Genomic DNA, 14,278 nt, shown 5'->3' with positions numbered 1-14,278 from the left:
ATTCAGTTGCAAGATGCATAAACATCCTCTTCCCTTTAAACAAAGAATGTAGGCAGCTATTTTAAGGATAAAATTTAGGTTTCTTTGAGAGATAACTAAGTAATACAGTAAGCCACTACTTAATTTACCCACATTTCAGGTCTAACTTTTACTATTAAAAAGAAAGCAGCTTTAAATAATTAACTCACAATTAAAAATAACCGGAAAAGCTCATGTGTCTTTACTGCATCATCCAAATGCATGCCCTCCCACTTTCTCAGCCGTTTTTTCCTTGTTGTATGAGCTTAACACGTGGATTGGCACACTTAATACGAAAGCACAACCTAAGACCCAGTGGTTTCTGTTAAAACTACTAGGTTTGTTGTTTCCCATAATGGTTGTAATGGTTTTCTATAATAGCCTTGTTTACGACTCCCTCACAAGAAGATTACTTTCAAATCATTAAGGAGCTTTGAATACTTAGTATTACTTAGCTCTGAACTCGCAGGTTTCACCCAAGCTAAAAATCAGGCTACGAGTGAAGTGTGCCCTGTGCGCCTGGGCCGAAGTGCCCGGGCTGGCAGAGTCTCGGGAGCTATTTCCATCCACGGGAGTGAAACTTATCCTTACTTCGGCTGCAGCCAGTGATGTCACCTCCATCAGGTTGACCGCGCGGAAGGCAAACACCGCAGCTGCCAGGACTGGAAAAGAACGCACACTGGTTTGACTGCTGGCCCGCACGCATCGGGCCGACAAAGTCACGGCTGCGCCCACACGCCCTGCGCGAGCTGAGGACTGGTGCTTCGCCCGGCCACATGCCCGCGCGGGGAGTGCCGGTCTGGCCACGAATGGCGAGTCTGTCCTCTGGAGAACAGCACCTGGTGGCTGAGTGAACCGGATCTCACAGGGTGGGGGGAAAGGGCAATGCGCTGACCTGAAAAAAGCCATTTGAGAAACTGTTCCTTTCATACTTGCAGGTTAAACTGTAACTGTTTTTAAATGGCATGAAGCTCTGATGACCGTCTTATAAATTAGTTTATTTTGATGCAGGTGTTTCTTATTCATGCAATGGAGAAGGTTACATGGAGACTGAATGTATAAACACAGCACATCATGTTTCCCATGTATTGAGGTGGCATCCTGATAAAAACGTGGCAATGACACCTTTTCTTAAAAATATCCTTATAATATGTCATATTTCTCTTTTTATCCCTGGCATCGAGCCTTCTTGAGGTGTCACAAATGGATGCATCTGCGGGGAGGGCTGCTGTCAGTCCGACCTGGTGCTTGTTTGCATGTTGGCTATAGGGACTAGTTGACACTTTGGAAAAAACAGTAGAGATGAACATTCTAGTTGGAGTGGAAGACAACACTTGGATTTTTGTTTCCATTAAACATGTGCATTTGAACAAAGCAATGCTAACACGTGAGGGAACGCGCCAGCACGAACAACGGAAGGACCCACATGAGGGGCCGGCAGCCCTGACAAGGAGCCGGTCCTCCCCGGGATGACTGGCCTTCTCCCCCACCTTCCATTTCCTCACCAGTGGTGGCGATGCACGACTGCCCAACGAGTAGTGAGTTTTAGGAAGTGAAATCTACTCCATTCTCTAGAAGACTGGTTCCCAACATGCTGCAAAGCTAATGCAAGCACATGAGCATATGCATACACACATACTTTTACTATGGGAATACTGATCATAGCAGTTAACCTTTACACCAACTCTATGAGTTAAATACTGCTCTCAGCACCATTTTACTAACGTGGACACTCACTGAGGCACAGTGAGTTTGGGTGGCGTGTGTGAAGTCACACAGGTTGAAAACAGTGGACCTAACACACCTGGCTCTGGACCGAGCACCCAACCACTACGTGGTGACACTGCTGAGATCGAAGGTGAGCGGCCACGGCTTATTCCTGACACGGAAATCTGTGTGCCTTCCCAAGACCGGTCTCCTCGGCTGCCCCTCAGAGTGGTCTGCTGGGGATGGCATGCGGGTGGCGCCCCGGTGGCCGGGCTCTCACGGGGGTTTGCTGTGCCTGAGGAGGAGAAGGCAGGACCCAGGCCTCCTGGTTTCCCCTGCACAGGCAGAGTGCAGCCAGCGACCGGGAAGCGCAGGCGTTTTTCTAGGGGACGACAGATTTTGGAGAGCTTGGCAAAAAAAAATTATAATTAGAAAAATTCTGGGGGAAAAATAGTAGTGATAAAACAAAAGTTTTAAAGTTAATCAGCTGGGGTTATTTAATATGTAACAAGGCATTCAAGAGATCTGGGGTGAAGAATCTACTCTTTGACTGAAAAAGAGGAAACTTCAGTAGTTTGAAGTCACTGGGCTTCTCTGGTTGCCAGAACATCAACGAAAACCATTTACGGGGACCAGCCGCTTCTTTACAGCTTCCTAACACGCGGAACTGCACTTGACAACGGAGGCACTCCAGGGGCTGAGGAGCCTGAGCACTGCTTCCTTTCTGTGTGTAACTGAACGGAGCTGGTGAACGCCTGGCAGGACGGTCACATTTTCTGCTGTGGCAGGAAAGGGTTTTACGTGGCGGGAAACTGCTTTTCCAAGTGCAGATAAGAGGAGGAAAAGGGAGCAGCTCACTGATTGACCTCGGCATCCAAAGGCTCCTGTGCTCGCGACCTCCGCTTATCTTGGTGCCACATCACAGGAGCTCCTCCCCGACTGTCGCGCGCTGGCTGGGCCCTTCCCTCCCCTCAGAACAGGCTGCTGTGCCAAGGGGAAAGGTCTACACTTGGGCATCTTCTCGACTGAAATCATGTTTCACACGAAATACAGAAATGCTAGTATTTACTTTGGTCTTTTAAACCATTCTTATTATTTTTATTTTAAGCAACTCTATCATGAACATTAAGGCATCTTTGCTTTAAACCAGGGGTATCAAACTCATTTTCACCAGGGGCCTCATAAGCCTCACAGTTGTCTTCAAAGGGCTGAAATAATTTTAGGACTGTATAAACGTAACAACTCCTTAACTGTTAAGGAGTTGAAACTACATCTGGCCCACTGGAGGCAACCTCAAGGCTGATGTGGCCCCCAGTGAAAATTTGAGTTTGACACCCCTGCTTTAAACTGTTCTTCAAAAGGCTCTAATTAATTCAAAATTAAGCCAGTAATATTTACTAAAATATTTCTAAGGACTATACATAATAACTCAATTGAGTAAGAAAAGTGAGCCCAAAATATTTAGGCCAAAAAATAACAGCGTATCTTAAATAATCAAATCCCTGTGGCTCTTTATTTGAATGTATCTGAGTTGCATTTCTAGATGTTCTAAAATTCTTCCCTGCTGATTTTTAAACATCATACAAGGAGAGTGGACGGATGCAGCGCTGCGGACTGAATCTCTGCCCAGGCATCAGTAACGTTGTCACTAAGGTACTGAGTTCACAGCACTGTGCCTGCTTAGAGCAAATGCAGTATTCAATATTTATTTATTTCTGTTCAATTCAGTTTGCCGAGGGGTGAAAAGTCACAGAATGAAAGAATTTAAATTGGAAGAGGTCTTGAAGGTCTTCTAATTCAACATTTCTTTCATGGTAGAAAACCTCTTAATCCTTCAGGTAACAATCAGAAGGCCCATTCTACTTTGGAAAAGTCCTGGTTATTGGAAAGTACCTTCCTATACTGAACCCCTTTCTTTAACATACTCTAGTATCTTTTTGGAATGAGACAAAAAGCTACACACAATACTTTCAAAACTTAGAACACACCCTGAGGAGAGGTATTCAGTGGAATGTCTAAAATCCTGCTGCCTGGGAAATGGTAGCGGCAAACAAATCTGTTCAGCCGGGAAGACGGAGGACTCTGGGGGAAGGAGGGATCTGTGTGAGCAGAAAATAACGTGAGGCCGATGCTGGTCTCAGACGCGTGTGTTTCAGCAAGTCCTGCCGCCCGGAAGGGGAAGGGAACCGGCGACCTGCGGAGGCAGGAGTTACTCCGCACCAGAGTGTTCAAGCCGCGGGTGAGCACTGCGGGCCAGACACACGCCCAAGGGGTTAAACCCGATGACTCCTAAGGTTCCTCCTATCTCTAGCTTGTGCACATCACTGCCATTCGGCCCAAAGAGACAGGGCAGGTCACTCTTTCCTAACTCACATTTGGATGGGCGTTACAAACAACTGAGATGGAAGACTTCAGGGTGTGACACTGCTGATTACACGGGGGAGGGGGGGGGGCACGGACGGACACTTATCTGCATGGCGTTTTATTATAATTCCAAATTTCCTTTTCAAAATGCCACCCAATTACTCCAGACCCCTCGATGTTCGATAATGTATTAACATGGTACCTAGAGAATCTTCTACAAGAAAAATGTCTTCTTCATTTCAGCATTACTTCCACAATACCCCAGAAAAGTGTCTTTATAATAATACCAATCTATGGTAGGGAAACAAAGGCTCGCACAGGTTAAAAAATTTATTCAATACCACACAACTGGAGAAGGTCGGACCCAGCATTCTGCCAAGTTTCCTGCTTTCCATCCACTGTTGTGAAAACCATGCGATGTTTATTTTAATTTTTCAGATAATCCCAATGATAAAAATAACTGTGTACTTTGTACTATAGAAGCAAAATCATATAATCAAGAAGAAATCTGTGCCCTATGTGTTACCATGCAGCTGCTTTGCATGACATCTCTTGTAAGAACTGCTTAATTACTAAATAAGAGGTGAATCTGTGGCTTCCAGAAAAAAACATGGACTATTTTTGGCTTAAGAGAATACCTAAAAGAGTAAGTGCAGCCATGAGGGCAGCCCGGGGGCAGAACTAGGCAAGGGTGCTGAATTCAGGACAACGTGCAGTGCCCAGAGCCGAGACGTCAGTCGTGCAGCAGGGCTCGGTGTCAGACCGGACTCCGGGTGGAAGCCCCGAAGGGCACAGAACAAACACGAAGGCAGTCAGAGGAGTCCCAAGTGGAACTACACACACCCACGCACTGGGGCACAGACCTCCCGGGCGCTGAGGGGCAGTGAGCCCGGGCTGCACTAAAGGTGGGGGAGGGGGAGGAAGGGCTCTTTCGGGGGGTGGAAAAGAAAGACTCGGAAAAGACTGTAGGGCAGTAACATAGAAGTACAGAATCCACATCACAGCATCTCAGTACGTGTCTTCTAAGGCAGATAAGCCCACTAAATGGTCATGAATTAGCAATGATAGGTAACCGTAGACTTAAACTCCAATCACAGATGCTGAATGTTAGGAAGGAAAAGGGCTTTACTACAGAAACCACATGTGTTTTATAAAGAAGCACTTACTCTTACCAGCAAGAAGTTCCAGAGAGTTGTACCCTAGGATTCTATCCCACAAAAGCAGGAGCTGATCTGTAGCTAAGTATCCAGAGAAAGCTCGAACCATCCATTTAAATGATATGCGAAGTCTGTAAGCAAAGGGAAAAGAAAATATATTTTACTAGTGGTTTCTTTTTTCTTTCAAAAGGCAATCATCTCACAAAAGGTTGGGACCAATTCTACTGCTGAGTCTTAGAAATGACCTGGGCACTCACAACTCCAGCACTCGCTTAAGAGCTGCAGAAGGACAATGATGAGAAGCCATGAGTGCTCGAATTAGTGCTCTCCAAGTACCGAAGGGATGACTAGGCCCACCTGGCCCTCCTTCGAGCTACAGCTCAGCCTTGAGCAGACTCGCTTCTGCCTTCTGTCTTCAGGGTGAACGCTGGTTAGCGACCAATGAGGTGATCTTATCGCCTGAACTGTTTCAGGCGAGCCACCATCATTGGAACTTTTTCTGAAATACTTGAAAGAGTGCAAGATTGCTGCATATTTTTCCTCGTGAATAAATTATACTCCTACATTTCACAGTTAAATGGCCACATAGGATAAATGCAAGTTCTTGAAGACCAAGAAAAATACTTCTCAAGTTATAAGGGAACTTAGAAATAATTTCTAATTTCAAACACTTTTAAAGAGGAGGTTATCAGAACTCTGCAAGATCAACTAGAAAATGCAATTAAATTCCATTGGCCCCTGCCCCCAAACTCTAAGAGGTACAAGATCCCACCATTTAGAAGTAGGTTATGTTACAATAACTATTTATCTCTGGAACCAGGGAATCAATTCCTTGGCTTCGGTGCCTTAAAAGATAAACCAGTTCCTCACATTTCTGTACTATCCTTTAGTGTGTGAACGTCATTTTTCTGCCCAAGAGGTGCTAGCCAAACTCTTTGCTGGGAATGGTATAATATTATGTAGGTAAATACCTGTGCTATTTTCTTAAAGCAAGAGATAGGGACCCAGAGATTGTGTTTTTTGGTGCCATATTAATTTCCTTAAGACTGAAGACGACCCTGAAGTTCTAGAAATTCCTAGATATAAGAGAGGTAACTATTGTTCTAAAAAAATAATATTGAAAAATGAAGTGTTTTGGTTGGTTTTAAATTATTTTTAGGATGCCAAAAAAAACTTTTGGTCACTAGATATTTAAAATTTTTAAATTCATTTGATTTTTAAGTCTAAATTATTAATTTCAAGTAGTTGCGCTTCACTGGATCTTTCAGAGCACCTGATTAGAACCACAGTACCACACCCTGCGCTCTCCCCATGCGCAGCACGGAGGCAGTTTCTCAGAAATACAGTTTTGTGAGACGTAATTTATGGATGGTAGAATTTACCCTTATCGATGCACAGCTCTATGAGTTTTGTTAAGAACCAATGGAAACTTTGGAGCTGAAAAATACAATAACAACAAAAACAACTCCTCACTGGATGGATACAACAGCAAAATGAAAACGACTAATGAAAGAGCCAGTGAATCTGAATCTCCATCAGTAGAAAGAATCCAATCTGAACCAGAGTGGAAAGTACTGAAAGTACAGGGAACAGAGCTTCAGGAACCTGTGACATAAGGCTAAAAGTTAACATTTGTATCATTAGAATCCCAGAAGAAAAGGAGAATGAATGTGGTGGGACAGGGGAAAGAAAGTATTTAAAGAAGTAATGGTTGACAACTTCCTAAATTTGGCAAAAGACATAAATAAACCTACAGATTCAAGAAGCTCAGCAAACCCCAAACAAGATAAAGCCAAAGAAATCCATGCCCAGATACATCCTACTCGAACTTCTGAGAACTAAAGACAATGACCATGATAGAAGCCAGAGAAAGTGAGAATTGATATTATTTATTCCTTTTAAATGTTTGGTAGAATTTGAATAGTTAAGTCGTCCAGGACTGGAATTTATTTGGAGGTAGAATGTGACTAATTAAAGATATATATTATAAGCCGTGGGGCACTATTAGAGACTGAATGTCTGCATTCCCCCAAGCAACAATGTATATGCTGACACACTACCCCCAATGTCACATGACTGGAAAAGAGGGGACCTCTGGGAGGGAATTCAGAGTAGCTAAAGGCATGAGAGTAAGGTCCTCGTGAGCAGGACTAACATCCTCACAAGAGCCAGGAGAGAGCCTGTCCTCCTCTCTGCTCTCCACGGCATGAGGATGCAAAGAGAAGCCGGCAGGCTGCACCCTACAATGGGGTCCTCCCTGGAATGGCTGTGCCACCACCCTAACCTTGGGCTTCCAGTCTCCGAACCGTCAGAAGTATACTTCTGTTGTTTATAGGCCATGCAGTTTATGGTAATTTGTTACAGCAGACTGAACTAAGAAAGGCACCTATGAAAAGAATGCTTTTTATCCTCAAAAAACTAAAAATGGAACTGCCTTTCGATCCAGTGATCCTACTGCTGGAATTATATTCTAAGAATCCTGAAACACCAATTCAAAAGAACCTATGCACCCCAATGTTCATAGCAGCATTATTTACAATAGCCAAGTGCTGGAAACAGTCTAAGTGCCCATTAGTAACTGAATGGATCAAAAAACTGTGGTACATTTACACAAGGGAATACTATGCAGCAGAAAGAAAGAGGGAGCTCCTACCCTTTGTGTCAGTATGGATAGATCTGGAGAGCATTATGCTAAGTGAAATAAGCCAGGCGGTGAGGGACAAATACCGTATGATCTCACCTATAAGTGGCACTAATCAACAAAACAAACAAATGAGCAAAATATAACCAGAGACGTGGAAACAAAGAACAAGCTGACAGTTCTTTTTAGAGGGAAGAGGGGGAGGGGGATAGTGAAGGAAAGAAGGAGAAAGGGCAGCAAGCAAAGGAGCATGAATAGAGGACTCGTGCTCACGGACAATGCGGGGATGGACTGTGGGGATGGGGGACAGGGTAGGGTGAGCAATCAGGAAAAAGGTGGGACAACTATAACTGAACAATAAAAAATAAATTAGTATACAATTAAATAATTTAAAATATGTATAAATAGTAATTCAGTAGTTAAGATAAATGGAATAAAAATAATTTAAAAGTAGGCAGAAAAAACAGAGAACACATAAAACAAATAAAATATGCCTAGCAAGATAGTAGATGATATCAATAATACTTAAATCTAATGATGCCAATTACATTAAGTGTAAATGGAATAAATACACCAATTAAAAAACAAACTGCCACATTCAAAGACCCAACCTTACTTTGACAAGAAAGTCACATGAAAAATAAAGATGACAAAAATGTATTAACAGGACAGAAAAGACTACATGACCTAAACTTTAATGAAAAGATAGCTGGACTAGCTCCATCAAACACAGTAGATTTGTTACCAGGAATATAGACAGTACATACTGATAATGGTATCAATTCTCTTAAAAACAGACCTTTGATACAGGAAATAAAAATTCATATACCACTAAAGAAAGAAACAGATAGTTGCACAGTTATAATTGGTGACTCCAACATTTCTTAATCAACAAACAGAAAAAGTAGACAGAAAACTAACAAGTGTGTAGATGGCTTAAACATTATCAACAAACTTGATTTCACTGCCATTTATAGGATGTTCTGCCCAGCACTAACACGATATAAATTCTTTTCAAGTGAACATAGAACAGTTGCCAAGATAGATCATCTTCTGGGTCACATAACAAATCTCACCTAATCTGGAAGAACTGCAATCTCATAAAGGATGGTGTCTAACTGTAACAGAATTAAAATATAAATCAATGACAGAAAGGTAACAGATTTTTATAAATATTTGGAAATCAAGCAACATGCTCTATATAGCCCATGGTCGAAGAGAAAGTCACAAGAGAAGTCAAGAACTATTTTGAATTAAATGACAATGAGAACACAAGGTCAACACGTATCGGGCAGAGGGAAAGCAGCGCTTTGAGGGCAGTGAGTACCACCGTGAGAAAAGAACGGTCCCACACCACAGGTCCACCTAGAGCAAGCAGGGCAGAGGAAATAATACGTCCAAGGGCTTAGGCTATGAAATTTAAGCCAGAAAAACAGAGGAAATCATTGAAACCAAAAACTGGCTGTTTCAAAAAAGAATAAAATGAATAAACCTCCAGCCAGAATAATAAGGAAAGAAAAAAGAGACAGAAGAAGATACACGTATCACTCTCAGGAATGACACAGGTGAAGTCACTGTGAGTCTACACATATTAAAAGGCTGATTGAGAATAATTAGAAAATACTGTAAATAAATCTGTCTATAAATGTGATAACTTAGATAAAATGAAGTACCAAGCTTACTCAAGAGCAGATAAGTTGAATAGTTCTATATCTATTTAAAAAATTAAATTCTGAATTAAAAACCTTCCAACAGTATCAGTTTTAATTTACGAAAGTCTTTTAAAAACTGATTTCTATCTTGACAATTGAGTTTTATACTTTCTCCTACATTAGAATTTTAATGTTTATCATGTCATTAAAATAAATTTGTTACTTTTAATGATTAAAGTGTATAAATTGGCTTGGCCACACGCCAGAGCCATTGCTCAGAATTTTAGTTTCTAGCAATAAACAGTCTTCATCCTAGTAAAGTCTGGTTCTAGTCAATATAAAATATTTTTGCCACATTCTTGTTTTATAATTCTAATGAACAGATTCCTGATTTTCAATGGCTCTAAGGGAAAGAGTACCAGCTTAGTATTATCAATGGATAATATGAGGTATTGTTTTATAAAAGGCAGTTCTAAGATCTAAGATGTCTGAAATTCATGGTGCTTTATAGAAAAAATTATATATAAAATATTATATATATACACACACACAAAGAAAAAGAAATAGAGAGAGAGAGATCTATATGTTAGAGGCATATATAAATCTATATATTGTACATCTATCTATCCATCCATTCAAATGAACAACTCCATGTGGTAAAACTTCTCTTGATTTAAAAAATGAGGAAATTAATTATCTTGATTTAAAGAAAGAAATCGAGGCTTAGATAAATTAAATAACTTGCCAGAATTATACAACTTCGTAGAGATAGAATTTAAATCTGGGTCTGACTGTAAAATCCACCCACTCATCCACCCATCTGCTGTGGATTCAAGTACACAGAAGACAAACACTAAACTGTTCTATTTCTCATTAACTCCTTTTGGCCTCAAAGAGTTAATGCTCCTTTCAAATGCCCTCCTGAGTAGGAGAAAATGGCTGCACAGAGTAGCAAAACACTGATAAATCATTTGGAAACTTCAGTTGCCTTAGACATTGTTTTAAAAAAGAGAGAAGAGGTCCAATAAAATTGAAGTCCAGAGGCGCCCTGCATATTCACTGATAACTCATACTGAGAAGTATGAGTAAGTATTCAAACTTCTGGAAGAAAAAATCACAGTGTACAACCACTGACAGGTAATTGATACAGTTTCCTTCACCAAGATAGCAAACTTTAACTTATATTGCTTTCATAACTTGTTCTCTAATCAATTTAGCCTAAGCTGACTTAATTTTAGTATTATCACATTTCTCACACAATATTTGTTTCCACAAACTTTTGCTTCCGTTTTGGCCAAAACCTTTCATGATAAATAGAAATTAATTCATTTTGGTGACTTTTATACCAGGCACAAAAATCCTGCAAATAATCCTCCCAAGAATTTTTGGCACAATGCATGGTTACAATTTACTACTTGATAATTGCTTTGTTGGAAAAATTGTTAGTTTAGTATCTTGGAAAAATCACTGCCTCTTTGAAGTGATCTACAGTGATGAAAGAGCCTCTTAATGTCAAACAATCGGTCCCTCAGGAGAGAGAGATACTCACGGCTGAGCCCCGATTTCTCGGAGATGGTAGAAGAGCTGGGGGAGGTGGGTCTGAAGGAGCGTTTCAAACAGCAAACACAGTGACACGATGCCCTGCGTACAATGACACATCACAGGAGAAGTGCATATTTTAGTATGTAAACGTTAACTCTGTAGATAAATTATTCAAGTGAAAATGAGAAAATGATTATCAACATAAATATTTTTCAACATATTTTTCTAGCATTTTTAAGAGTCAAAAACAGGAAATGCACTAATGACCTCCAACATTTTGTTTAGGACACAGTTCATCCTTCTTTATGGAAACCTACTGTTAACAGATACGCAACGGAGCCTCCTTTTTAACACAATGGGCTCTCTGCATAACTTAGTATGTAATTTTCAGAGAGTCCAAAGAAAACATCATTTTATAGAAAAGCTGCTAGTTTGTAAGCTATGCATTATCACTTAGGCCCAGCAAAATTAGTTTTTTCTGGATGCATTCCAGTTTCCAGGTATTTCTCTGGCACTATAGCCACACCCTTTACTTTCTCTCCCCGTATCTCCCTTCCCTGCCAACTACCTCACCCTCCAGGGAAAGAATTTCCTGCTCCCCCACCCCACACTTTCTTTGAAATCCATTCACAGGGAAAGACTGACTGCTGACTGCTTGAAACTTGCATCAGAAAGTGATCAAATAAGAATTTTGATTATTTTGTATAATGGTTAATTAATTAATTTTTTTTTACTGAAATCTACTTTCTTAAAAGGGCATTATTTGTAGAGTACAGGAAATAACCAAATTAAGCAGATGGTTTTTCAAGTGCATTTATTACTTGACAACTCTGAATAAAGTCTTTCTTGCAGCTCGGCATTCCTCAGGGTTGATTTTGGTAAGGAAGTTTTAATCCTCTTTCTGAATTTCTAAAGAAGAAGGGCTGTAATGCTTCCAAACAGTTCACGTGGCCACACGCCAGAGCCAGAAACGGAGAGGCCGCCTGTAAGGCCTCAGTCCACTGAATAGAGAACGGGCGGAGGCAGGGCTGGCCCAGTCACTTAGCCGAAAAAGGGCACCTCAGGGTCAGTGTGGAGACAGAGAAGGAATACCCAGCATTGCTCGGCGTCCGGCTTCAGTGCTCTCTGTGCAGGGAAAACACCGCGGGTGTGTACTCAGCAGTCAGCTGAAAACAACTTTTTTACTCTGAAGCATAAAATGGTATAGGATATGAGTGTAAGAAATCTGATGCTAAGAAGGGGGTATTAGACAAAAGAATTATTAATATATTCCTGATTATTCTAGATTAGACATTAGTGTAAGATGAGCACTAAGTCAAGCTGTCTCAGAGAGAAGGAACCCAAAATAGCGGGCGGTGCTCCATTTGCTCGTCGGTGACATCCTGGTTTCTGCCGCTGGTCAGCTTTCACTAGCAACGCGCCAGAGCAAAACGGAGATGGAGGAAGGTGGGCTAGGGGTCCACAGTCAGCGGGGGTGGGGGCGGATGAAGGGCAGCTGTCTCCTTTAGTCTCCTCTTTGGGGCAATTTGGTAGCCCGGACACAGTCCGATTCAATGTTTCAGTCAGCTGAGTTACTCACAAGTAGACCAGAGCAGGCCCAAAGGTGGAACAAGTAGAACTGAAATAAAGTGAACACTGCTTGTACTCAGGCTCATTAGTGGGGAAGAGGTTTTGGAAAGGACCAGCCAAAACAAAACAGATAAAAATGTTCAACTCCCAATATGTCTCTCCTTGACTTTCATATTGAGGCCAAAGGAGCTACCTATTGAATAAACACAAAGAAAATATCGAGTATGATAACTGATAACTAGCCAACAGGAAACTGAAAAGTAACTGACAAGTACATATTTGGTTTTCCTTACAACAAAGAAGAGCAGATGATGGTGACGATGATGATAGTAACAAGAACAATAAAAACAGCAGCCGTTCACTGGACCCCCGCCGCGAGCCAAGTCCTGCCCAGGCGCTCCGCAGCCGTCTCCAGAGCACCACAGAACCGGCTTCCAACCTCGCTGCGTAGGTGCGGAGATCGGTGTTCAAAGAACGTGGGCGTTTTTGCCAAAGGGAATAGTACAGAAATTTCTGTGTTTTTCTTTCAACACATAGAAGATCATTTCAATGCAACTGATGAAGGACTTTTCCCTCTAATTATTACCAAAATTTTCAAATATCAATTGCTTATTCTCTTTCATTTATTCTATAGAAACACACTGGTGACACCACAAATTAAAATTAGTTGCTTTATCATTTCATTGAGAGACTTTTCATTTCTCTTGAGTAAGAGAAATAAAAACAGATTTAGAGTCTGCTCCGATCCAGTTTTCCATGAACTTACGGAGGGGTGAGAGGAGATGGAGTGGAGTCTGAAGAAAAAGCGCACATACATCTCACGGAATATCTGGTACAGTTTGGAAGGCTCGTGGTACAGGAAACACAGCGGTGCAACTGAAAGAATAAAGAATCCATCTATAATACTGCAGGATGACTAAAACTGTAACGTATAAACTTTGCATCAAACATTTTGCATCATCTACTTCTTCAGTGAACATTTTCTCCTTGGGCATGTAAACTTTAGACTATTTAAATGACCAGAAATGTGAATAGGCAGAAGCTGATGTATTCTGTAACTTAAGAATTGGAGGTTTACACTTTCTGACATCATTAACTGTCCTCCAATCATTCAAGTTCACCTTTAAAAAACTACTTACTTGAAAAATTCTTGCAGGTGCAATTATTACAATAGGATAAAAAGGTTAGCATTTATTATTAGAGGTGAAAATATATGTCTTAACCTTTTTAGGTTCCCTATTTTAAATTCCTCACATGTTTACACAAGAGAAGAGAGCAGAGTACTCTGTGGTTCACAATTTCTCCAGATGACTGGGTGCACAGCGAGGTCACACCGCAGTGCTCAGTCACCGTAATCAACACCGACAAGGACAACACAAGCAAAGTTCCCGGGTCCTTTGCATCATTTCATTTACTTTTTATTTTTCATTTTTTAAAAGATTTGATTCATTTATTTTTAGAGAGATGGGAAGGGAGAGAGGAAGAGAGGGACAGAAAGGTCAACGTGTGGTTGCCTCTCGAGTGCCCCACACTGGGGACCTGCCCTGCAAACCAGGCACGTGCCCCGACTGGGAATCAACCGGAGGCCCCTTGGCTCACAGGTCAGCACTCAGCCACTGGGTCACACC

At 41.4% G+C, this 14,278-nt stretch overlaps 1 protein-coding gene across 5 annotated transcripts in view; it reads right to left on the bottom strand.

The window, feature by feature from the left end:
• Positions 1-14,278, bottom strand: part of TBC1D19 (TBC1 domain family member 19) — a 111,453-nt gene that overhangs the window by 1,189 nt on the left and 95,986 nt on the right. For all 5 annotated transcript variants that reach the window (XM_036019574.1, XM_028507523.2, XM_028507522.2 and 2 more), the window contains 4 exons: positions 13,417-13,526; positions 11,089-11,180; positions 5,262-5,377; positions 610-680 (listed from right to left, as the gene is read on the bottom strand). In XM_036019574.1, coding sequence (XP_035875467.1) covers positions 610-680; positions 5,262-5,377; positions 11,089-11,180; positions 13,417-13,526 — 389 coding nt within the window. The remainder of the gene's footprint in view (positions 1-609; positions 681-5,261; positions 5,378-11,088; positions 11,181-13,416; positions 13,527-14,278) is intronic.

This window comes from Phyllostomus discolor, chromosome 1, assembly GCF_004126475.2.
Source record: "Phyllostomus discolor isolate MPI-MPIP mPhyDis1 chromosome 1, mPhyDis1.pri.v3, whole genome shotgun sequence".
NCBI lineage: Eukaryota > Metazoa > Chordata > Mammalia > Chiroptera > Phyllostomidae > Phyllostomus > Phyllostomus discolor.
This window is presented reverse-complemented; position numbering and strand designations above follow the sequence as displayed.